Source organism: Danio rerio, chromosome 17 (genome assembly GCF_049306965.1).
Source record: "Danio rerio strain Tuebingen ecotype United States chromosome 17, GRCz12tu, whole genome shotgun sequence".
Lineage (NCBI taxonomy): Eukaryota > Metazoa > Chordata > Actinopteri > Cypriniformes > Danionidae > Danio > Danio rerio.
The window spans coordinates 35,173,381-35,198,664 of NC_133192.1; the positions used below are offsets into that span (position 1 = coordinate 35,173,381).

At 35.5% G+C, this 25,284-nt stretch overlaps 2 protein-coding genes across 2 annotated transcripts in view; one reads left to right on the plus strand and one right to left on the minus strand.

Moving 5' to 3' along the window:
* Positions 1-17,957, plus strand: part of rin3 (Ras and Rab interactor 3) — a 31,161-nt gene extending 13,204 nt beyond the window's left edge. Inside the window, exons 7-10 of the mRNA XM_001339586.10 lie at positions 836-1,144; positions 12,442-12,573; positions 15,041-15,204; positions 16,786-17,957. Of these exons, the coding sequence (XP_001339622.2) occupies positions 836-1,144; positions 12,442-12,573; positions 15,041-15,204; positions 16,786-17,112 (932 nt within the window). The 3' untranslated portion in view covers positions 17,113-17,957. The remainder of the gene's footprint in view (positions 1-835; positions 1,145-12,441; positions 12,574-15,040; positions 15,205-16,785) is intronic.
* LOC137488123 (uncharacterized) overlaps positions 1-25,284 on the minus strand; it is a 590,350-nt gene that overhangs the window by 138,692 nt on the left and 426,374 nt on the right. The window lies entirely within an intron of this gene.

The window sequence follows — 25,284 nt, forward strand, 5'->3', positions numbered from 1 at the left end:
GAATGAAGCAATGTTTCTAATTCATATGTTCAAGAGAACAAAACCATATGAAACCATGCACAATTCAAAGGAAAAATGTAAGTTTTAGCTGCTGTTTGAAAGATTTACACCTCTGATGTTATTTTGATACCTTGTAGGCAAGGTATTTTTACTTATGCTTTACCATAAAAAAAAACAAAAGAGAGCATACGCATTTTTATTCGCCTTTTAGAAGATGCATTTCCCATCCAGAATTTTCATCCTAATTTGCATAAAAATGTGAGAATAGATCTCATCTCTTCCTTTTTTGTATTGTTGATGTAATTACTTTTCCAGACTAGAATCATCCGAGCAAAGCACCTTATCCAAGCAGAAGATTGTTGCCACACATCTTACATATTAAGCTTTAATAGTCCAACTGTAAAGACTGAGCTTTGCTCTATTGTGCAGCTCAGTCCATAAAATAACCTAATGAAATAACAAGACCACGATAAGCTTTTATTCTCAATTCACTGCTCATAGAGAAAGACCGGGGATCTACTTTTAGCCATGTTTCTAAACTTCCATAGTAATTGTGGGTTACATTGTAAAGAAAGTTTCATATACTCCCTTGAGGAAAATGAAAACCCTTACATTAGATATGTTTGCTGCTTTTCCTTCTTTGTTGCACTGGAGTATTAAAAATGCATTATGAAAACTATCAGAGAGATATATACAATATTTCCAACAATATCCTCATGGATTACTATGATAAAAAGTTGGATACAGATAAATAATAGATCAAGAATTTGTCATGGAGATAGTATGGATTTTATTTTTCAGTGACCTGACAGCGTATCTATTTTCTCCTCTTCAGAGATCATTATTGAAGCAGCGATTTGCAAAAGTGTCCTGAAACCCTTGCGAGAAGCTGTGTATAACGGACTGAAGGATATTCACTCCCGGGCTGGAAATCTGAAGAAGCTGAAAGAGAACCAGCAAGTGGTGCAGGGAACGACCACCACAGACCTGGGGGTCATTACAAGCGTCCCTGAAACACCCATCATGGAGAAAATTCAGACAAGGCTCGGTAACCTGCACCAAGAATATTCACCTCAGAAAAAGATTGATCTGCTTCTTAAGACCTGCAAAATCATCTACGAATCCATGTCTGTGGGCTGTCCAGGTGAGTTAATTCAGAAATATTAGGAATTACAATCCCTGCATCTATAATGGATTCAAATATATAGACAGATGCCATAATGTAGTGTTAGTATAAACATTATAATAAAAAAAAATTAATAGTTTTATTTTAATTCATATGATTTGTAATATTTTAAGTAGTTATTTTTAAATTCAATGTATTAAACTGCAGTATTATTATATTATATTATTTTATTATATTATTACTATATTATAACTGTATTATATTATATTATTATTACTGTATTATATCATAACTGAATTATATTATATTATTACTGTATTATATTATAACTGAATTATATTGTATTATTACTGTATTATATTATAACTGAAAAATATTATATTATTACTGTATTATAATATATTATATCATATTATTTTATATTATTACTGTATTATATTATAACTGAATTATATTATATTATTACTGTATTCTATTCTATTCTATTCTATTATATTAAATTATATTATATTATATTATATTATATTATATTATATTATATTATATTATATTATATTATATTATATTATATTATATTATATTATGTAGGAAGATGTAACTTGATGGTATGACCATGGCAAAACAAATCCTTAAAAACAAAATCAAACTGTTTAGTAACTTTTGGAAAGTTATATACCTGGATATATTTTAAAGCTAGATTAATGTCCCCAGCCTGGACTGCATTTCCCGGAAAGCTCTGTTAGTCTAAGCAGATCTTGGAGACCCTTGGTGCCAGTGATTTCTATTATGTATTTGGACTTGCAACACTTTTGGGAAATGCAGCCCAGGTCATTACTCATCAGTTTTAGAAAATATGGAGGAGAGAGCACAACCTCGAAAGAGAAAGGAACAGAAAGTGTATAAGCAATGATTCTTTAAACAGCTTCGACTTCACCTTTTCCTCCGCACCCCAAAATTAGGGCCGATTACATCATAGCTGTCATCATGGGTGTTTGCAAATAAGGAAGTTCTACCGCTGCAAAAGTGTTTGTGCAAATGACTGTTTACAGGACAGGACATGCATTGTGCAGTGTTTATTATAATATCATCTCTCAATGCCATTGTACTTTGTAGGCATAAAATTATGCACAGACATAAAACCGCTCTCTTTTTTAGGTCAGTAAAGAATAGTGTTAATGTATCACTCCAGTATTGTGTTTATGGGCCTTTTTAAAGGGTTAGTTCACCCAAAATAAAATATACTCACTATTTACTCAACCTGATGTGATTTTATGAGGTTCTTTCTTCTGTTGAACACAAAAGAAGATATTTTGAAGAAAGCTGAAAACCGTAACCACTGACTTCCCTTGTGGGAATAACAAATAATATGGAAGTCAATGGTGACAGGTTTCCAACATTTTTAGAAATGAAACAAAACTTAAAGGTTTGAAATAAGTAAAGGGTGAATAAATGATGATAGATTTTTATTTTTTCAGTTAAATGTCCCTTCAAGTATCTGCGCTGTATCAGTCTTTTATTAATCTTATATTTTAATTCATAAGATTTCATGTAAATTCATTTTTGTAAATGCTGTAAAGATGTGCACAATTTGCTGAAACTCTCAGAAATCTGATTTGCTGATTTTTCTGTTAAATCAGTTTACAACTCACAATGTGAAAAAAATGATGAGACAAAAAGTCATGTCAGTAAATGTTACTCTAAAAATAATTAGTTGAAAACTTAACATTAAAATAAGTTACACAAAGTTTAACCTGATATTTTTATTTAATTTTTATTCACTGCGATTCAGCTAAAAACTATACAGCAGGAATTTTTTTACAGTGCACAGTGTGACGTTAATTTGTTAAATGAACAGATTTGATTGAAACTGTTGTCAAATCACAACTGACTCAATTATTGACTCAATTAACAAACTGCTTCAAAATCAGGAGATCCTCTCAGGTTAAGTGCTTGTTACCGATGGTTACTAATGCAGAATTAAATTCTTTATTGACTTTGTTACAACCTAGGGTCAAAGACGTAACATAAATAAAACACTCGACAAATAAAACAACTTTGAATTGGGGTGTTTATTTGTCTTTTATTTATTTTTTTCTCTCGCTCTCTTTTTTTTAAACTCCCAAACCGTGAAGCCTATACATCTCCGAGGACCCACAGAAAAAATAAAAAATAAACAAAAAGTACACTTCACCTAAACACCCACAATAAAACTACCTACACCTTACAAAGAAAATAACAAAAAGAAAAATACATTACTACACCTTACTTCCTACCTATATATTAAAACAAGACATAATATTTACAATAAAGAAACTTTGGAATCCAACCCCTTACTGCTTCAAACAGTGTATATACAATATTTTTACAGTGACAATAAACAAGGCCAAAACAAAACTTACAGGTGGGGATTATAAATAAAAAAGTTATTTAGGTGATGACTATCTTTGTTTTTATGAAGTAAACTTGCTTTAAAATATTGAGACGTTCAGGTGTTTAATGTTAAAACTAATACTCATGCATTTTCCCTGTTGCTGAAAAAGATAAAAACTAGAGTCCTTAGGCAAACACATTTTATCATTATTCAGTTATCAGAGTTTATCATTAATGTAGTTATCAGTGCTACCAGTTATCAGTAGTTACCAAATCTGCTAATGAAAGTAATTAGATAGACAGCAGACATAACTAAGTTTATTTTACTTTTGGTGCAGAAGAACAGTAAATATATTATACTTTGACACAAATAAAGTTAAAAAGGAGGACTTATCATAATAATAATAATAATAATAATAATAATAATAATAATAATAATAATAATAATAATAATAAATAATAATAGTATATAGTAGTAGTAGTAATAATTATTATTATTATTTATTCATATACCTTCGGCTTAGTCCCTTTATTTATCAGGGGTAGCCACAGTGGATTAAACTGCCAAATATTCCAGCATATTTTACACAGTGGATGCATTTTCAGCTGCAACCCAGTACTAGGAAACACCCACACACTCATACATTACAGCCAATTTAGTTTATTTAATTCACTTATAGAGCATGTCTTTTGACTGTGGGGGAAACCCACTCCAACACGGTGACAACATGCAAACTCTGCACAGAAATGCCAACTGGCCCAGCCAGGACTTGAACCAGCATCCTTCTTGCTGTGAGGTGCCAGTGCTAACCACTGAGCCACCATACCGCCCTATAAAAAAAAAAAATAATAATAATAATAATAATAAATAAATGATAATAATAAATATTTTTATATATATTTCCTATCATGGACATTGTTGTATAAAGGTTACGTTATATTTTTACATGAGTCATATTATATTCAGATATCTGTTCTTTTCGTAACTACTTGGTACAAATCTCCAACAGTTAGCCAGACACTTCTGCTAACTCTTTATTTAAACACATCTCGGACAGTTATTTCAGTCATGCACATTCATCTCATTAAATGGGGAAGTAAATTCTCTAAAGCAGTTCAACAGGCTTACATTTAAATATCATATCTCAAAACGACCAATCAAATCTGAAAATAACTCTCATAAATGTTTTAATTCTCAAAAAGAGTAACCAAGCATTTATTCTGTCTTGACCTCAGGATATTGTTTCTGTATCAACCAAAGCTTCTGACTTGCATTGACTTCACTAGCTGGTGAAAGTTTTTTTTTCTTCTTTTGGTTTGGATGGCGTGATGCACTAGTGTTGCGTGCAGCATTTACTTCCCTTCATATTCAGTACGAGTGTGCTGCATTGTTTGTTTGATTTTTAGTTAGACTTCATTAATCCCAAAGCGAAATTCATGTCACACCAAAGCTTACCATAATGTATATGACAAAAGCTGATTTGTATAAAACACTACTTAGTAACAAGCATCAAAGTAAATACTAATCCATATTTATATAATTAAAATCTACAGTCATAAGTGACATTTATTGCACAATCACATTTGGTAAAAATGACTTCCTTATTTGTAAATATGAAGACTTTGCTATAAGTATCTTTGCTACTGCAGCATATGAAATGCTGACACGAATCCCTTATCTTACTTTTAAATTAAGATAATATTTGTTAATTAATAGTATTAATTCAAATATATAATTATTTATATACCGTGTAAGATTTTTAATCAAAATTGAATGAACATAAATCTACACACAATAAATATGTTCTGAAACCCTGCAGTGTACTCTAAATAACAATGCTTTATACTATAAATAACTGTGTAACTAAACAACATTAAATGCAAATGAGGCAAAAATGTGCAATGGTCCAAAAGCCAGCTTTTCTCTTTTCCAACGTGACCTCAACAGCTTGAATTTTAGCTTTATTATTTGAATCCCCTTTAAAAACTGCTCTTGAGAAAAGTTGTTTAATGTCCCCCTCAACTGTAGTATAAATATATTATATTCTATATAGAACAAATATAATTTATGGGTTCATTGAACAGATCCCCAAATGTTGTTGGTTTAGCTATCTTTTTTCTCTCTGTCCAGATTTTACTACATATGGATTGAATCCATTTAACATTTAACTCTCCAACATATTAAGAGTTAAAATAAAAAATAAAGAAAAAGTTAAAGAAACATAGTATGGCAATTTTCAAAGGTGATTTTTGCTGTTTAAAATTTCTTTTAACATTAATATTCATTTTACACACACAAGATTATTATTATTTTTTGTATTTAATGATTTTGTGCTGATAAAAACATTGAATTATTCAAAATATGTGAAACTTATTGCCTCCATGTGATCATTATATCAGCCTTTTTTAAATTATTGCTAATAAGCTAATCACTTTCAATGAAACCATATTGGCTCTATTATGGATATATCGTGTATATAAAGTGTGTATAAAGTCCACATACTGTAAAATAAAGTGCACCCAAAACTTAGAATGATATTTCTGGGCTGGTAGATTTTGTACATGCTGTCCAGTACATACTACAGCAGATATCAAGTGCCATGGCCTAATAAAACTATAAGTTAGTAAGTAGAAGTACGTACACTGCAAAAGAATACATTTCTTAGATTGTTTTTGTCTTGTTTCAAGAGTCTTGTTTCTAGTTCAAACATCTCAAAATTCTTAAAATCAAGAAGCATTTTCTAGACAAGCAAAATTTATTGTCTGGTTTTCAGAAATAAGATGTCAAAAGTTTTTCCTTAAAACAAGCAAAACACTCTGCCAGTGGGGAAAGCAAAATAATCTTGTTCTCTTTCTTTGGCAGTTTAAATGTATTAGTAGCATCATAAACTTGTAAAAAGTTGTAAAACTTTGCGCAGTAGGTAGTGCTGTCGCCTCACAGCAAGAAGGTCGCTGGGTCGCTGGTTCGAACCTCGCCTCAGTTAGCGTTTCTGTGTGGAGTTTGCATGCTTTCCCTGCCTTCCTGTGGGTTTCCTCCGGATGCTCCGGTTTCCCCCACAGTCCAAAGACAAGCTAAATTGTCCGTAGTGTATGAGTATGTGTGTTAATGTGTGTGCGTGGATGTAGATGTTTCCCAGAGAGGGGTTGCGGCTGGAAGGGCATCCGCTGTGTAAAAACTTGCTGGATAAGTTGGCGGTTCATTCCGCTGTGGCAACCCCGGATTAATAAAGGGACTAAGCCAACAAGAAAATGAATGAATGGTTCTCAATGGACAGTAATTAACCAATCAAAAGAATATTTAGTCAGTGCAAACTAATGAATCAATAATGGGCTCTATACACAGCTAGAGTTTTAAAGGCAATGATAAACTTCCAGTGAAAGTCTAATGCGAGTATTTTTAATTTTTTACAGCATCAGATGCTGTTGCAGATGCTGTTGTTTTTACAGCATCGATGTTGTAATGTGATTGCAATACATTCAGTTAAATAGACTTAAACATTCATTTAGTTGTTCAAGCGTAAAACAAGATGAAAGACTGATGTAACTGCTAGTGGAGTCAGGATCAGCAGGCGAGCGCAAAAACTTCATTGAAAATACTGGAGTAAAATAAACTCATATGGAATTTATTGCAGTGCTTCTTGTCTGTTCTGACACCCACTTCATATTGTATATGTATCAGGCCATGGGCGTAGATTTGCTCTTGATACATGGGATATACAGTACATCCCTAGATCTGTATTGAACAGCACAAATTCTGTTTCGCGCCTTTAAAAACATGAATAAAGTACTTAATAATATTAAATAAACACAGAATAATACAAATAACAATCACGTGCCATGCTGCAAAAGACAACAATTGCATGATTTTTTTCTGCAGTCGGGCTTTGAGGAGATATGAATGCAGAGAAATTTAGAGAAGTGTGTGACACAATTTAACTGTTTTATCGGGGTTATTACTTCTCTTAGTCATGGAAGGCAAAATCAAAGCTGAATTTTGATGAATTGCATAGCTTTGGTTAATAGTATTTCGGTAAACTCATAGCGAACTTGACTTTGTGCACATGTAGGTTACTAAGGGTTGACGGAGCATTATTTTACTTTGAAGTTGATTGAATTATTGGTAGGAACATTTCAGTGGATATTGGTGGGGATTCACGTTATATTGGTTTATGTGTATCTAAAATGAGAGCATGTTACTCAACTATCTGCATTATATTTCCATCTTTTCAAACTGGCTCCTTCTATAAATAACCTGATTCCTTTGTGTGTCTGTCTTAAATATATAGAGTTTTCATTTTTACAAATGAACAACCATATAGTCTCCTACTGTAATATTGGCACGCAGCAGCATTTAGCAGGGTTTTCTTTCGGAACAGATAGTCACGGCTCATCTTTGTGTTGCAACATACTCCTAGAGAAACACTGATCTACTATATTTCCTTTCATCCTTAGATGCACACTGTTCTTGTTTCAGGGCTTTTTTAAACAGGTATTCATGAGCACTGAGATTAGCCCAGGTGAGGTGAGCTATTATTCAAGTGTAACTCAAAGAATTATCCACTCCAAAGAACAGTCACAGATGAGATCCATTTCCTCTGTTACAACTTCCAAACCACAATCTTAAGCAATGCTTTGCAACACTTTCAAGCCTCACAAGCCTCGACGAAACATTTTCAAAGGTTTAAAACAATCTCTTTTGCTCATGGCAAGCTGTATTTAACAAACCTGGGTTTCACAAACTCCCTAAATAAATACATCTATTTTCCCAGACAGATTATCAATGTGATTACCAATGGCATTTTGTGTTGTTTCATTAATTGATTAAATGTTAACTGCTATAGTTAAACTTATATTCAATGATTTAGCAGTGTCCCTATAATAGTACTATATAAAATCTGGTTCTATGGTTTTAATTAGTCTCTCTTACGTGTTGGATTTGTTATCTTAAATTAACCTTACTGTATCAGACTGCAGGTGCTATTTTTAGATCAACAATAAAGGAGCTTTCCAGAGGGAATGTAATACTGAAGTAATGAAATGTACATCTAATGGGGCAATTTGCTTGCACGGAGAACACTACCTCAACTCTAAATTACTTGGATTAAAATTGCAACGTACTGCGATGCAATTTTGTTTTTCAATTGCATTGCTGCCTCATTTGGGTGCATAGCTTCTTGAAATGAAGATGAGAACAGATGATCTCCCAGTGAATCAGTCTTTGAAAGATTCAGTCTGTGGCGCCTTTGTATTATCTCTGTAATATCTCATTTAATGATTTCAAAATGAACAGATAATGAAGTAAAGGAGATGAGCCATCCTATGGGAATTTATGAGGTTGTTTGAAAAATGGTTTTAATTTCTGAGCATGAAAGTATCATTTTTGTCTCCAATTCTAGTTTATATTTTGTTCCACATTACACTTTCATTTATTTTTCTTTGTGCTATAGACAGACAGACAGACAGACAGACAGACAGACAGACAGATAGATAAAGGTATTTAGTTATATAGGAATATCTATTTATCCCTCTACAATAATCATCAAAAAACATCCAATTTTACCTGAAATCATGAAAACTATACTAGGCATGGGACAATAACAGTTTTGAAGGTATATCATGGTTTGTAAAGGTCAAGGTTTTAAAACCGCCAGTATATGTACGATTTTTTTTATTTATTTTTTTTTACATTTTTTTAGGACAACAGCAAAAAATTGTAAAGAAATCAGTGTTTTTGAAGCTAATGAAGACAGCAGAAGTCAATGATTCATTTGAATTATTTTGCCTGACATGTTTACTGCTCCAAAATACTTTAAATGTTTCTGAAATTAAAATATATTGTGTTCAAAGGAAAAAAAAGTTGTTGTTTTTCAGCCAGACATTTAAAAAGAATATATTTTACAACAGTAATCACATGTGAAACCGTGATGTTTTTATCCGAGGTTAGGCTATCATACCGCCAGAATCTTATATTCAGAATCTTAATCCCACGTCTACTACACACTATAGTAAATTTCACAATATGATTAAACACATCCCTTTGATTTATTTATCTAAATTCCATGACCTTCCTTATTATACGATTATTTACGTTTTATTATTATTATTATTATTATTATTATTACTATTATTATTATTATTTTACTGAATTTCTTGCATCCACGTTTACTACATTGTAGAAATCATGGGGCCATAAAGGCCTGTGGTTAAAGCAGCACTATGTCTGAAAAATAAATCACTTTTAACTATTTTAACTAAATCACGTCACATTTTTAAGCGTAGGTGCGGAGTTACAAACAAACACTGGGACGAAATTATCTAATAGCCTTGCCTACAGAACCAACACAACGCTGCCTTGCGATGATATTTGTTAAACATGGTAGCGTAGGCTAACAGAGCTATTTTACCTGATATGTAGACACGGTTTCCGCCAGGTTAAAGTCAACAAATGTGCATGACTTTCGCTGCCCACGGTGAACAAAGGCAACAAACACTTTTACCATACTGGAAACAGGCAATTGCGCTTATCAACCACAAGGGGGAGCCGCAAGAAAAACCCACATTGTGTTGCTTTATTGTTAAGGCCGACTTTCCTGTTTTGTTTTACAACATCAATTGCAGGAAGCTCAGTGTGCATTTTGAAACAGCTGTGGGGTTTAAAAACAACAAGTTGCTAAATGTGGACAAGAACTACTATGCGGATGTGAATTTGTGAGCATGTTAGGAACATCTTTTAAAAGCACACTTTAAAAAAGACACTCTCTTCAGCTAACGTGAACCACAAACCTTATTTTGTTCAGTCTTCAACAACAAAATAATAATAATAATAAAAAAAAAATTAAAAAAAAATTGTGTGAATTAGCCTTCAAGTTTGGTCAGTAAGTTGACTGCTCTTTTATTTACTGTCTACTTCAAATGCACCAGTGATAAAGCTGGTGCAAAAACCCAGACACACAGTGACAGGTACAGAATATAGCAACTTAAATAATGTAATAGACTTCATCTTTCATTTACACAGCTGCTAGCCGCGTGTTTCACTATTTAAATGAGCCAGATGTTAGTTTATTGTTGATTATATTTAATAAATTATGGGCGTATCATCGTCTACTCATGGGTAAACAGAAACAAATCAGTTTGACCACATATGTATTTAGTGTTTTGCACACTACAGAATGCTCAAATTTAAGCCTTAAAAGCCTCAAGTCTTAAAACGATTTGGCAATACTGCATAATGTCAGTCTTGTGACGCTTGCTTTGCTTTCTCAGCATTTTCTGAATCATATTATATTGGCCGGACTCCAGAAGCAGTCCCGAGTGCATTTCTGTCTGGCACATATTTCTTGTTTTACATACATCCAAAAAAAAAAAAAAACACACACACACAGAGAGCACAAATGACTGAACAGGAATCTGTGCACTGTTGCAGTGAATGCATTCAATGTGTTACTAGCAGATAGCATCAATCTCTACCTCCAAATATTGTGGCAGCGTTTTTCACAGTGCAGGTTTAATTTTAAAATATAACCTATAGTAGTATATTTTTGACATCAGCCATTCATTAAGATAGATAGATAGATAGATAGATAGATAGATAGATAGATAGATAGATAGATAGATAGATAGATAGACAGACAGAGAAAGCTATGTAGAAATATGTATCTATCCATCTATCTATATTAATGTTTTAAAATCTTTTTAATCATCAAAAAAAGTCAAATTTTCCTTAAAATCATGAAAATTATATTATTAATTATATTAAGTTAATGTCCAAGCTTGGGGTGAAGCAGTGGCGCAGTAGGTAGTGCTGTCGCCTCACAGCAAGAAGGTTGCTAGGTCGCTGGTTCGAGCCTCGGCTCAGTTGGCGTTTCTGTGTGGAGTTTGCATGTTCTCCCTGCATTCGCGTGGGTTTCCTCCGGGTGCTCTGGTTTCCCCCACAGTCCAAAGACATGCGGTACAGGTGAATTGGGTAGGCTAAATTGTCCGTTGTGTATGTGAATGTGTGTGTGTGGATGTTTCCCAGAGATGGGTTGCGTCTGGAAGGGCTGCGTAAAAACTTGCTGGATAAGTTGGTGGTTCATTCCACTGTGGTGACCCTGGATTAATAAAGGGATTAAGCCGACAAGAAAATGAATGAATGAATGTCCAAGCTTGTCTTTATATAAGTTCAGTATTGTTGTTGCAGATTAAATATAACACGGAAAACACACTTAAAATATTTTCCAGTAGGCTAGATATTAACTAACATTCATACAAACATCTTTACCAAAGCCTCTCTACTTGACGGTTGGTCTCGCACGTTTATCATGTTTGTGGTTTATTTACTCTTTCCACTTGAGTTTGTAGTTCTAATCGAACGCACATCCAATTTGCAATGTACTTTGGGGAATACTAGCGGTTAGAGTATAGACGTTTCTACTCTTAAAGTTTTTACTGAAACCTTCGGCATACTATTTTCAGCATACTACAATTTGGGACATACTAATTCTGTTTTCAAATACTTTTTAGGATAGAAAGTATGTGAATTGGGAAGCAGTGTTGGTTTTTTCCCAACATTCTTCTGAATATCTTGTTTCGTGTTCAAAATAATAAAAAAAAAAAATCATAGAAATAAAGAACTACTTGTGTGAGTAAAACATTTGGTAAACCCTTTAATATTCAAACACACCATAATAAGAATCATGATTTGATGAGTGTGCATTTCAACTGTTTTATTCATCCAAATCTGCCAAATTCCATGACATTTTATGACTGAATTCCATCCGTGTTTTCTCACCGCAGAGTTTATTCTCAAACCAGTCTTTCGGGTGACTTTTGCTCATAACGCTCATATTTTGAAGGAACGTGTTGTTGAAGTGCTTGTTGTATAATTAATGTGGAATGAATGATTGAATGTTGTGGTATTTTATTAATGGATGTATTTTGATTATTTCCTGATTGTTATGTAACAGGAAGGGCTCACGGGGCTGATGACTTCCTGCCTGTGCTGATGTATGTCTTGGCTCGATGTAACATCACTGCTCTGCTGCTGGATGTGGAGTATATGATGGAGCTAATGGATCCGGCGCTGCAGCTCGGAGAGGGTATGGACACACACACGCACACACATATCCGAGCCAAAGTGAATGTACATTGATACTGTAATAAAGTATGGACAGATTGCATGCTTGAAAGTACAATGCAACTACTTTATGTCTGTGTTTTTTGGGGAAAATCAGTAGAAAATCAAAGTGATTTCCACATTCTGAAGCGTTTAGTAAATGAGATTGAAAGAAATGATGCTGATTCAATATACAATATGCAATTGATTCATTTTGGGGGATAAAATGGCTGAACAGCATTCAATTCCTCGTAAATAAATTAAATTAAATTAGATTTTATACAAAATTTGCATAATCACTTGCTTTTGCATAACTCGCAGCTCGCAGAAGTAATGAACAAAAAAGAATATTATGGCCATGGATGCAATTTAGATCATGTTTCATTGTCCAAGGGGAGCTAAAATCACTTTTATTAGGGGTTTAAACACAGTTGTGTGGCAGCAGTCTGTGAATATATCCAGCTTGTAATGATAAAAATATTTACATTTTATTTTTCACATCTGCAGAAACACTTTTATTGACATTCTGCCTTGGTACATGTCATCAGAGTGTTAAAGCCTGTATTTGTAAAAAGCATGATGAGTATAAAGCATTATTTGTGATGTATTCTAAGCCAAAACCTTACATACACACTCTAGAACAGGGGTGCCCAATTTTTTTCTAATAAAGGGGCAAGAACCAAACTTGATTTAGAGTTGTGGGTTGAAGTTAAATATACCAAACCATATTACATTCAATTTGCCATAGGTAATTTCTTAATTTATTTGCTAATATTTATAAATAACTAGAAAATGTTACTTTTAAACATATCAATTAAAAATGCAGTGTAGTTTTGAACATTTCATAATAAATTAATTACAGTAAAAAAAACAACAACAAAAAAAAAAATCCCATTTATAACACGTTGGAGTTCTCTTGCCTTTGCCTTGATTTGCCCAGTGATTTCTTGTGCATGGCAACGCAATGGTGCACACTGCTGATTCGAGCCTCGGCTGGGTCAGTTGCCGTTTTTGTGTGGAGTTTGCATGTTCTCCCTGCATTCGCGTGGCTTTCCTCTGGGTGCTCCGGTTTCCCCCACAGTCCAAAGACAAGTGGTCCAGATGAATTGTACCCCCAACCTACTCCCCATCATTCTTCTCTTTTCAGATGAGATGGTGGGCCAAACTAAAGGTTACAATGGGCCAACTTTGGCCCACGGGTCCTACTCATGTCTCTGCTCTAGAGACATCAAATACCTATTTTACGTCTTATAATAAGGGGCATAATAAGTCCAATCAATGCTTTTAGCATAATAACAACTTCAGATTTCCAGGTTTTAAGATCAAAACTTTGGGTCTTAGATATGACAGTAATGCACAAATTATTAGCAGCAACAAACTGTATGTAAGTATTTTAATGTTATCGGTCCAATAAGAAATGATCAAACAATGTATTGAGTTATTTCTGCTGGTTGATTCACTTCAGACGTGTTAAATGAGGGTTTTGATTGATACTTTCCACATGACATGACATTTTATGCTTAAGAGAAAACACATTATTATGGAAAAGGAAAAATTTCGGTGGTGCATTTGTCTGTTGTCCTGTGTAAGTTGTTGCTTTTTAAAATAGATTTCTTATTTAGCTGCATGTACATATCTGTTATTGACTTCCAGACATAAATAGACATCGGTTATCTATATCTGTCAAAGTTTAAGAGGGGTCTGGATGCAGACCTGGTGCAGTTGCAATCTGAGCTGCATGCAATGCTTTTAAATGCCCACAACTAACTCCACCCCTAATCCTACCACTTACAGTGATGTCACTAGCTCCATTGAGTGCATTATGTCTAACATAGCATCTCTGAATGCAATCTCACCTTGCATCATCAAGCCTGCATCCAGAGTTTACTTTACATATCACTGCATCCCTAAAAGTAAAAAAAAACTATAAATATTTAAATTTAGATTAGGGGGTGACACGGAGACTCACAGCACGAAGGTTGTTGGTTCGAGTCCCGGCTAGGTCACTTGGCATTTCTGTGTGGAGTTTGCATGTTCTCCCCATGTTCGCGTGGGTTTCCTCCGGGTGCTCCGGTTTCCCCCAACAGTCCAGACATGCGGTACAGGTAAATTGAATAAACTAAATTGTCAGTAGTGTATGTGTGTGACTGAGTGTGTATAGACATTTCCCAGTACTGGGTTGCAGCTGGAAGGGCATCTGCTGTGTAAAACATATGTTGGATAAGTTGGCGGATAATTCCGCTTTGGTGACCCCTGAAGAATAAAGGGACTAAGCCAAAAGAAAATGAAGGAATTCTTAGTTTCACAAAGGTTAAACTCTTCAGACAGAATATTGCCATAGTTAAAGACACAAATAAATAAAATGTTTATAATTGATTTAGTCTGCATGTCAGCTAGCATGCCAGCCAAAGTTAGTTCAACATAATCACCACATATCTGCATTTTTCTAGGTTCCTACTATCTCACTACCACTTATGGAGCTTTGGAGCACATCAAAAATTTCGATAAACAAGCTGTCACCAGACAGCTAAGTTTGGAGATCCAGGACTCCATCCATCGCTGGGAGCGTCGTCGTACCCTGAACAAAGCCAGAGCGTCTCGCACATCTGTCCAGGTACTGTAGAGCCTTGCTCACACTGTCATCATGTTTGATTTTTGTGCATATCCATCTAGAAACCTGTCCGTATCTAATCTATACTGTAAAAAAATGGTTAGTTGACTTTACCTTTTTTTTTTGTTTAAACCAAGTACTCTTTAAAGCGATTAGCTGACTTTACTTTAAAAGATGAGTTAACCCATTGCCTTAAAGGTTCAAGACCCCCTGGAGTACTTTTTTTTTTAAAGATTTTAACATATTTGTGTGTCTTGAGCATCAGTTAAGACAACGTTAGCATCTGTCAGCTTTAATTGTGGGGAAAACTGGATAATTTTAAGCTTTCATCAGCTAATTTCAGCTTTCAGGTTTAAGATCATTATTAGTGGAAAATCGGTGATGTAGCGCTAATCTGCTAGTGGAGTGATGATGTGTCTGTTTCTCATTATTATTTATAGCAGCGTTTTCTTATCCTATGAGAAGACCCTGCTTCTTAATTATTTATGAGAGCATGTGCTATCCGAAGGCAAGGCAGACCTGTCAAGCTGTAAAACTCACTTACTGGGTGAGACCATGTCCACGTTTGTGCACGGCACGTGTTGTATGTGTTTGTTTCCATGATCCATGGGGTTTATTGCATGTTTTCCCCCGTGATGCTGTCAGGGCCGATACAGCAAAAATGTTGGCTTGCAGCAAGCGTTTTTTGCCGGGAGAGCTGTACAGGAATTGAAGAATGGTGGACCTTGTCTTTTATCAGTTGAGTTTGTGACCATTCAGACACATCGTCATTCTGCTGAGTTCACCTACTGTATGTTTAAAATCCAGGGTTAATGGTTGAAATAGATAGGGCAAGAGACGTGCTGCACTGCTATGCACTGTGTCTCCATTCACAGGAGGAGAGATATCCTCTTCATTTATAGTGTTTATATAAATATGATTATCTTTATAATTATATAACAAATAGTAATGTGTGTATGAAGCTACGAATGGCAAATGTTGCAAGGCATTAAATTAATACTGTTTATTTCTTTGCATTTTAACGTAACTATTTTATGTTTTGTCAGTTAAGTGGCTAAATTGGATGAATGTACTATTTTTAAAAGGAGGCTTGGAGGCTTAAAACCCCACCCCTAAACCCAATCGTCATTAGGGGATAAGCAAATCAGACTTAATTGAAGTCTTAATTAATTAAGGATTTAACAAATTTGCCATTAAATCAAACAGTTATGAATTGTCAGGGATAGCGTTGCATATTCCAAAGCAAATTCAATTAATCTATGAGCATTTAATTATATTAATTAAATTAATATAATTTAATGAATATAACAATATATTAATTTATATGACAATATTGCATATTATAATACAGTGACGATCATAACACTCCAAAATATTGTGTTGTCAAAGCCTAGCATAATGCTAAGTAATGCTAGTGGTTATTAGAGAAATGGATTTTAATACAAAACAATATTCCACTACCTGAATTTTACCTGAATACAATACCTTTACATAATTTATGAAAATGATTAGTGAAAATGAAAATCACTGGTCAGTCAACATTATAAATAACTTCTTTACATATTTATTCTACCTTCCTGTCAGGACTTCATCAATGTGTCCTTCCTGGAGGCTTGCTCCAACACCAAGACCCTGGGAGTGCGTCCCAACACTACCGCGAAAGACCTGTGCAGTCAGTGTGCTGAGAAGTTTGAGGTGTTGGATCCTGAGTCCTATTGCCTGAGTGTGTTGGTGGAGGGCCATTACAATCATTTGGCTCCTGAGGAGTTTCCTCTCGCAATCAAATCCACTTTGCACCACAGCCAGCCTCGCAAGGAGTATTATTTTGTCTACCGCCACGGTCGCTGGCCAGAACAAGAGTCTGTGGACGAGACTGAATCAACACCAACAGCACCAGAGAGTTTGATATGAAATAATGCATTTGTACATTTGTGTTGGTGACAGGTGGATCTTTAGCAAGCTGCTTGATCAGACAACTTTAATATATGAAAGAATGTATGTGATACAAAAGAGTGTAAGCTGACATTACAATGCCTAGCCACACAGCAGAATGTGCTATTTGCCCAGGGAAATTACAAAAAGGGAAACTGGCTTTCAGGGGACTGGCATTTCACTGAAAAGAACCAGGACTGGAATATGAAAAAGGATCTAATGTTTTTTTCTCCTACAGGAGCATGGTAAGCCTCACATGAACAGCCTGCCTTATAAAAAGTCTTTTTTTTTTTTTGAAAGTCAAGAAAATCTGTGCATACACGCGGCAGAGACATCCTTCACCTTACTCAGCCTTGACTTCAGCAGATCTGCGTAGTTCAGTCCTTGAAAGTTTCATGATTTACAAATGAAACTTTAAATCTCCAACAATGCAAATCTTTTCACATCTCAGGGCTCGGCAGATTGTGACTCATACCCTGTTTTTTTGGTGCTTATTTCTTCATTTGTACATTTTTTTTTAAAGCAATGCGTCTTTACAGACCTTGAAACGACTGTGTACCTGCATTGCTCTCATATTATATATACTCAGTCATTTTCCATGCAGATATGCTCTCTGTGTTATATTTTCTTCATGTTTGGTTTGTATCTCACAAAGTATACGTTATAGTTTAGGCATAAGCTCTGCTTTTTTGGCACATTATTTTAAGCAGCATGAATGCATTTGTATAATGGGGCTGCTTTTGTGTGTGCAACACTTGTCAAACCAAAGATTGGTGTTTGTTGTATTAAAAATGTATACTGGTAATAAATACTTTTTACATTATTTATGATGTGTGTTCACAGTTGGAAAGAGTAAATTAGTAATATTATGCAACTTTAAAGGCTTCCAAGTTTGTTTTGGAGGTCTGCTACAGTACGGTTTGCATCTGAAGTCGAAAACATTTACATTTTCTCATAGCATATATTTTATATCAATTTCACTGGGTCTATTTTGCTCTGATTGGTCAGTAAGTTTAGTCTGATTAATTGATCACTTACAGTACAGAGCATGTCAGAAACCAAATCTCAAGTCTAATGGTAAAACATTTGAAGAACGTGATCAACCTGAAATTTCATCACAAGCACAACCTGAGCAGGTTGTTTCTTAAAGCTTTTAATCAGTTTAATTCCCCTATATCAGCATTATGTCCAGGTAAGGGATCGAAAAAGTTAAATTACTATGATTGTCAAATTAAGCGTAATAAATGTTTTTTTTATATATATAAAAACATGTGAAATGTGTATTGGAACCAATATCTGCAGACGTTTCATAAGATTAGTGCTGATAATATTTACTGATCATATACTTTGCTTTTAAGCTTAGGAACGCAGTGTCCAATCAATGCCTAAGTTTTTTTAAGTGATTAAATTCTGTGCTCGGTGATTTGTCTTGTCAGACAAAACAAAGTACACATATGATGTAGGAGATTCATTTTGCAGTGATTATAATATGAGATTTTTTTGAGAATAAGACCCCATCACACGACAATGGATTTAAGTCAATCCACAAAACAGTTATATAATTTCGTCCTTTTGTCTGCACAGCATCGGCATTGTCGGTGCCTTGAAATATAAATAAGATATAAAAAAGGATAAATAAGAGCTGAAAAAACTCAAAATATTGCCTCTTGCATAGACATTTGTATGGACAAAACACCAATTTTTGGAAACTATGGTCATCGTACACGTGTTCACTCGATACTTGTCTCCATAAACTTTCTTAATAAATTTTTTTAAAATATTAGATTCCCGATATTGCTTAAGTGCTGTTGAGCATGCATGTTCTTAAAGCCACGAACATCAGCTGGTCTGTTTATGAGATGACATACAACGTTTTTAAAAATTTCAGTGATGATTCTTGACAACACTGTCGTACACCCAAACATTGTTTTTTTTTTTTTTTTTTTTTTTTGCTGCTTGTTCAAACTACTAATTTAAACTGAACTTAAAACAATTCTGAAGACTTTATTAGGAACCCTGCAAAATGCTGTTTGTTAGCGCTGTAAAACACAAGACATGTCACTAGTATAGTTTTGAATAGGGAAAAGTGTAACGGTCAATATGGCAAACGAAGCCCTGCCTAGTAGTGCAGGAGCCAATCATTGATTGATATAGACTAACATTTCTCCAGGGGCAAAGCTCGGACCAGAAATGTGCTTTTACGACGAATTCTTGCTTCACAGACATAAGAAATATGTTCAAATAAAGCTTGAACTTTATACTTTTAAATGAACCATATGCACATAAAAACAAAAAAGTTTTCTTGTTTTCTAAAGACCAACTAGACAACAAGACAACCAACGAACACATTAACAGGTACACACTTCAGATATTTTAAATCCACCATAGTGTCTTATTTTTCACTGTATGTCTGTACTATTTTACTAGATGTTTTTCAAGACACTTCTATACAGCTTAAAGTGACATTTAAAGGCTTAACTAGGTTAATAAGGTAACCTATGCAGGTTAGGGTAATTAGGCAAGTTATTGTAAAATGATGGTTTGTTCTGTAGACTATCGAAAAACAAATTGCTTAAAGGGGCTAAAAATTTTGACCTTAAAATGGTTTTTAAAAAAATGTAAAACTGCTTTTATTTTAGCCAAAATAAAACAAACAAGACTTTCTCCAGAAGAAAAAATATTATCTGACAAACTGTGAAAATTTCCTTGCTCTGTTAAACATCATTTGGGAAATATAAAAAAAAAAAAAACTCAAAGCGTGCTTCAACTGTAGGTGTGACACTACACCATTTTAATCAAGGTTTTCGTTTCCATCAAAGACATTTCTTGAAGTCATAGAAGAATGAAAAAAACACGAAAAAAAAAAAAAAAACACAATTGTTGCAATTATGAGAACCTGTGCAGTGTATGATGCGAAACAACACCAGGCTCCATAATATAACGTTTGCTGTATGTGCAGTAACAGATACACACTTGTTTTCAAAGTGGAATTATGCAAATGAAACTGCTTTATAAGAGTGAATTTAAGAGCATTTACAACTACAGTGAATTGACAAGTTGCTACCCTAATGATGTAAGTGATTCAGAACAAATACTGCCCACGGACAGTTTTCTTCTTCTTTTCTTTTTTTTTTAAGAAACTCACATTAGAATGAGATTTAATAATACCATGCATCTTGTTTGTGGAAAAAGAAAACAGAAGTGGGAGTTTTACCTGTCAGATTTAAGAAAGCACCAAAGCCTTCGCTCCAGACTGACACGTGTGGGAAGGATATTTGTGCGTTTACCAAACATTGGGATTCTGGGTAGCGCAGCCTCTCTGGAGGCAGATGAGCTCAGCTATGTTTATTGCATATCAATGATAGAGAAATGCAGCGGGGTAAAAGGAGACGTTGATGCTGACTGTAATACACATGAGATGAGTGCAGAGGTGTGTGATGCAATGTGTCAAGCCGTTCTTCCCTTGCAGATGTGACAGTTTCATTAATGCAGCCCTGGAATTTGAAATCTTCCCCGTTTACAGTGTCATTGCATGCAAACCAGGAGAGCATTTGTGTGCTCAATGTTTGATTGTGTTGTACACACAAAAGTCTGCATTTGTTTTAGGAGCTCGAACAGTTACGTTTGAATTTGATTAATAAATACTATTAATGTATTACTTAACAAGTTGTGTTTTATATATTTAAATCCCCCCATATATATTCCAAAATCAGAAGTACTACATATATATATATATATATATAAATGTTAGAACCTACGTTGCTAACAAGTTTTTCTTTTCTAAACAAAGCATGTATGAGTTATGCTTGAATGACACTAGAATGAAACATTTAAATGGGGACAGTTTTTTTTCTGCTGAAGGCCCTGTGTAAATATATCTTTTTTATTTACTAAGTCTAAATATATTTATGGGTGAGATTTTTTAATTTAGCTAAAAACCAAAATATGTGCATTTTGTCTGTAATTACAAAGTCAAAATAATCACAAAAACAATAAAAAAGAACGTCATTGTGGATGCACAAGGGTGCACATGCAGTATATTTTAAACACAAACATTTGTGTACAGTGTACATTTTTGATACAGCATTGAATATCAATACTTGACAATGTATAATAGTAATTTAAAAAACCCTGTCAAATTGGGCATGATAAAATGTTTCCAGTTGCACATTTGTAGTAGTAAAGTGTTCTTTTAAATGGCACAATGAAGATGCATATATATATATATATATATATATATATATATATATATATATATATATATATATATATATATATATATATATATATATATATATATATATATATATATACATATATATATATATACCTCCAGTGTTACTTCAAATTATTACATCAGTTTTAATGAATTATACAAATATGCATGACCACATAGTCCTAAAACAAATATTATTCCCCTGAAATGTGATAACATTTTATTATGTCCCCTTTATGAACACTGATGTCAAAAAGCAAAATTTGAACTTGAATGTTGTAATTCATGAATGCTTTGGAATTCATGAATACAGATCTGAGGTATTAGGAGATTTAAAACAAACAAACAAATAAATAAATAAATAGTGCAAAATTGTAGCATGTATAGTTAAGAAAATAAATTGTTCAAAACATTATTACAATATTATTATGTTCTTTTCTTTCATTCATTCATTCATCTTCTGCCACTTTTCCGGGGCCGGGTCGTGGGGGCAGCAGTCTTAGGAGAGAACCCCAGACTTCCCTATCCCCAGACACTTCCTCCAGCTCCTCCGGGGGGATCCCGAGGCGTTCCCAGGCTAGCCGAGAGACATAGTCCCTCCAGCGTGTCCTGGGTCTTCCCCGAGGCTGCCTACCGGTGGGACATGCCTGGAACACCTCCCTAGGTAGGCGTCCAAGAGGCATCCGAAACAGATGCCCGAGCCACCTCAGCTGACTTCTCTCGATGAGGAGGAGCAGCGACTCTACTCCGAGCTCCTCCCGGGTATCAGAGCTCCTCACCCTATCCATAAGAGTGCGCTCTGCCACCCTTCAAAGGAAACTCATTTCGGCCACTTGTATCCGAGATCTTGTCCTTTCGTTCATGATCCAAAGCTCATGACCATAGGTGAGAGTAGGAACGTAGATTGACCGGTAAATTGAGAGCTTTGCCTTTCAGCTCAGCTCCTTCTTCGCCACAACGGACCGGTACATCGACTGCATTACTGCTGCCGCTGCACTAAAACCACTCGTGAACAAAACCCAGAGATACTTAAACTCCTTCACCTGGGGTAAGGACTTTTCTCCAACCTGAAGATGGCAAACCACCTTTTTCCAGTGGAGCACCATGGCCTCGGACTTGGAGGTGCTGATTCTCATCCCAGCCGAGTCACACTCGGTAGCAAACCACCCCAGTGCATGCTGAAGGTCCATGTCTGATGAAGCCAACAGAACAACATTGTCTGCGAATAACAGAGATGAAATCATGTGGTCCCCAAACCAAACCTATCAGGCCAAGGCTGCGCCTTGAAATTCTGTCCATAAAAATAATGAATAGAATTGGTGAAATTGGTCCAACATGCACTGGAAACAAATCTGACTTCTGCCGGCAATGCGAACCAGACTCCTACTCTGTTCATACAGGGATGAGATGGCCCTCAACAGATCGCCTCTGACCCCATACTCCCCAAGCACCCTCCACAGAATGTCGCGAGGGACACGATCGAATGCCTTCTCCAAGTCCACAAAACACATGTGGACTGGTTTAGCATACTCCCATGAACCCTCAAGCACCCTAGTGAGGGTATAGGGCTGGTCCAGTGTACCACGGCCCGGACGAAAACCGCATTGTTCCTCCTGGATCCTAGGTTCAACCATTGGCCGGATCCTCCTCTCCAGTACTCTGGCATAGACTTTCCCCGGGAGGCTGAGGAGTGTGATCCCCCTATAGTTGGAGCACACCCTCCGGTCCCCCTTCTTAAAAATGGGAACCACCACCCCAGTTGCCCAGTCCAAAGGTACTGTCCTCGACCTCCATGCGATGTTGTAAAGACGTGTCAGCCACGACAGCCTCACAACATCCAGAGACCTAAGATACACAGGGTGAATCTCATCCACCCCCGCTGCTTTGCCACTGCGGAGCTTGCAAACTACCTCAGTGACCTCAGCTTGGGTGATGGGCGAGTCCACCCCTGCATCCCCAGTCTCTTCTTCCTCGATGAAAGACATGTTGGTGGGGTTAAGGAGATCCTCAAAGTATTCCTTCCACCGCCCGACAACATCCCCAGTTGAGGTCAACAGCTCCCCACTTCCACTGTAAACAGTGTCGATGTGGAGATGCTTTCCCCTCCTGAGACGCCAGACAGTTTGCCAGAACCTCTTTGGGGCCGACCGATAGTCTTCCTCCATGGTCTCCCCGAACTCTTCCCAGGCCCGAGTTTTTGCTTCCGCCACCGCCCGGGCTGTTCTTTTCTACAAAAGTAAATTCTTCAAAATTTTAAAAAGCTGAACAAGAATGAACAATACTTTTACAGCATTAAGTCAAACTCTGAAATTCTCCTCCTCCTGACATCCGCTTCATTAAATCTCTTCCTCTGTCTAAATCCAGACTTAATACTCATCTGTTCAAAATAACCTACACATTATAATTGCTTACTACATTCTGTATAATTCATTCATTCATTCATTTTTGGCTTAGTCCCTTTATTAATCTGAGGTCGCCACAGAGGAATAAACCGCCAACTTATCCAGCATATGTTTCACGCAGCGGATTCCCTTCTAGCTGCAAACCATCACTGGGAAACAACCAGATACACACTCTTTTACAAACATACACTATGGACATTTTAGCTTACCCAATTTTGGGCTTGTGGGGGAAACCGGAGCAGCCAGAGGAAACCCACGCAAACACGGGGAGGACATGCAAACTACACACAGAAATGAATGCCAACTGACCCAGCCAATGAATGTTCTGTCAAGATTACATAATGTTTCAATTGCAAAATAGTGCAGTAAATTATGTGATTTGAACTTGACTCCACCCACTCGAGGAAGAAGCTCACTAAATGTTTCTATGGTAAAACAATGTCAATAACATTTTTTTTTTTCTCCACGGGATGAGTTTTAAATGTCTGAATGACAGTTTAGGACGATTACTGAAATATGTGATAGAAAAAAGAGCACAAAATTGAACACCAAGCATTCCACCAGGAGGATTCCGATCATTAAGAGGTAATGGGCTCTTCATGAAGAAATTAATTTGCATAATATCATAATGTTTTTACTGCATACTTAACTATTATATTTTAGACCTAGTTTCAGACATATTATAGGATGTTAATTTTATTGTCTCAGGAGATCAAGATTTGGCTGTTTAACATGGTCGCTGTTATGCCCTGCTTGTAGATCATAATCTGCCAGCAAAAATCTTCTTCCTGTGTTGGCACTTGAATGCTAATGCAAAGAATGCTAATGCTATCATAACCTTGATAACAAGAAAAGCAGGAAGCATTATTAATTCTCCATCCATCACATTCCTCTCTCAGATGTACAGTCTACTCATTTATAGACTATTCAGGACATAAATGCTAATTTAGTGTAGTGTAATGCTAATAATGTAGTTAATTTACATCTTATGATTATTAATTTAGGAGATTTATTTATTTTACTTACAGTAGAACATTTAAGTTTTTTTCTCGAAAACTGATAAATATTTATTGTATAAATGATTAGAGGTCACTAGTTCAAGTCCCAGCTGGGCAAGTTGGCATTTCTGTGTGGAGTTAGCATGTTCTCACAATGTTTGTGTGGGTTTCCTCCGGGTGCTCCGGTTTCCCCTACAGTCCTTCAGAATGGGGGAACTGGATGAACTATATGGGCCATAGTGTGTGTGAATGTGAGATTGTATGGGTGTGTACCAGTACTGGGTTGCAGCTGGAAGGGTATACACAGCGTAAAACATATGCTGGAATAGTTGGTGGTTCATTCCTCTGTGGTGACCCCTGATAAATAAGGGACTAAGCCATGGGAAAATGAATGAATGAATGAATGAATGAAGGTTTAAGTAAATTGTTAAAGTAATTGTCTGATAAAAAAAAATTTCCTGATCTCAAACAATAATAAAACATGCCATTTAGAGCATTTTGTTTCTTCGAAACTGACAGCTAGTTAGAACACAAA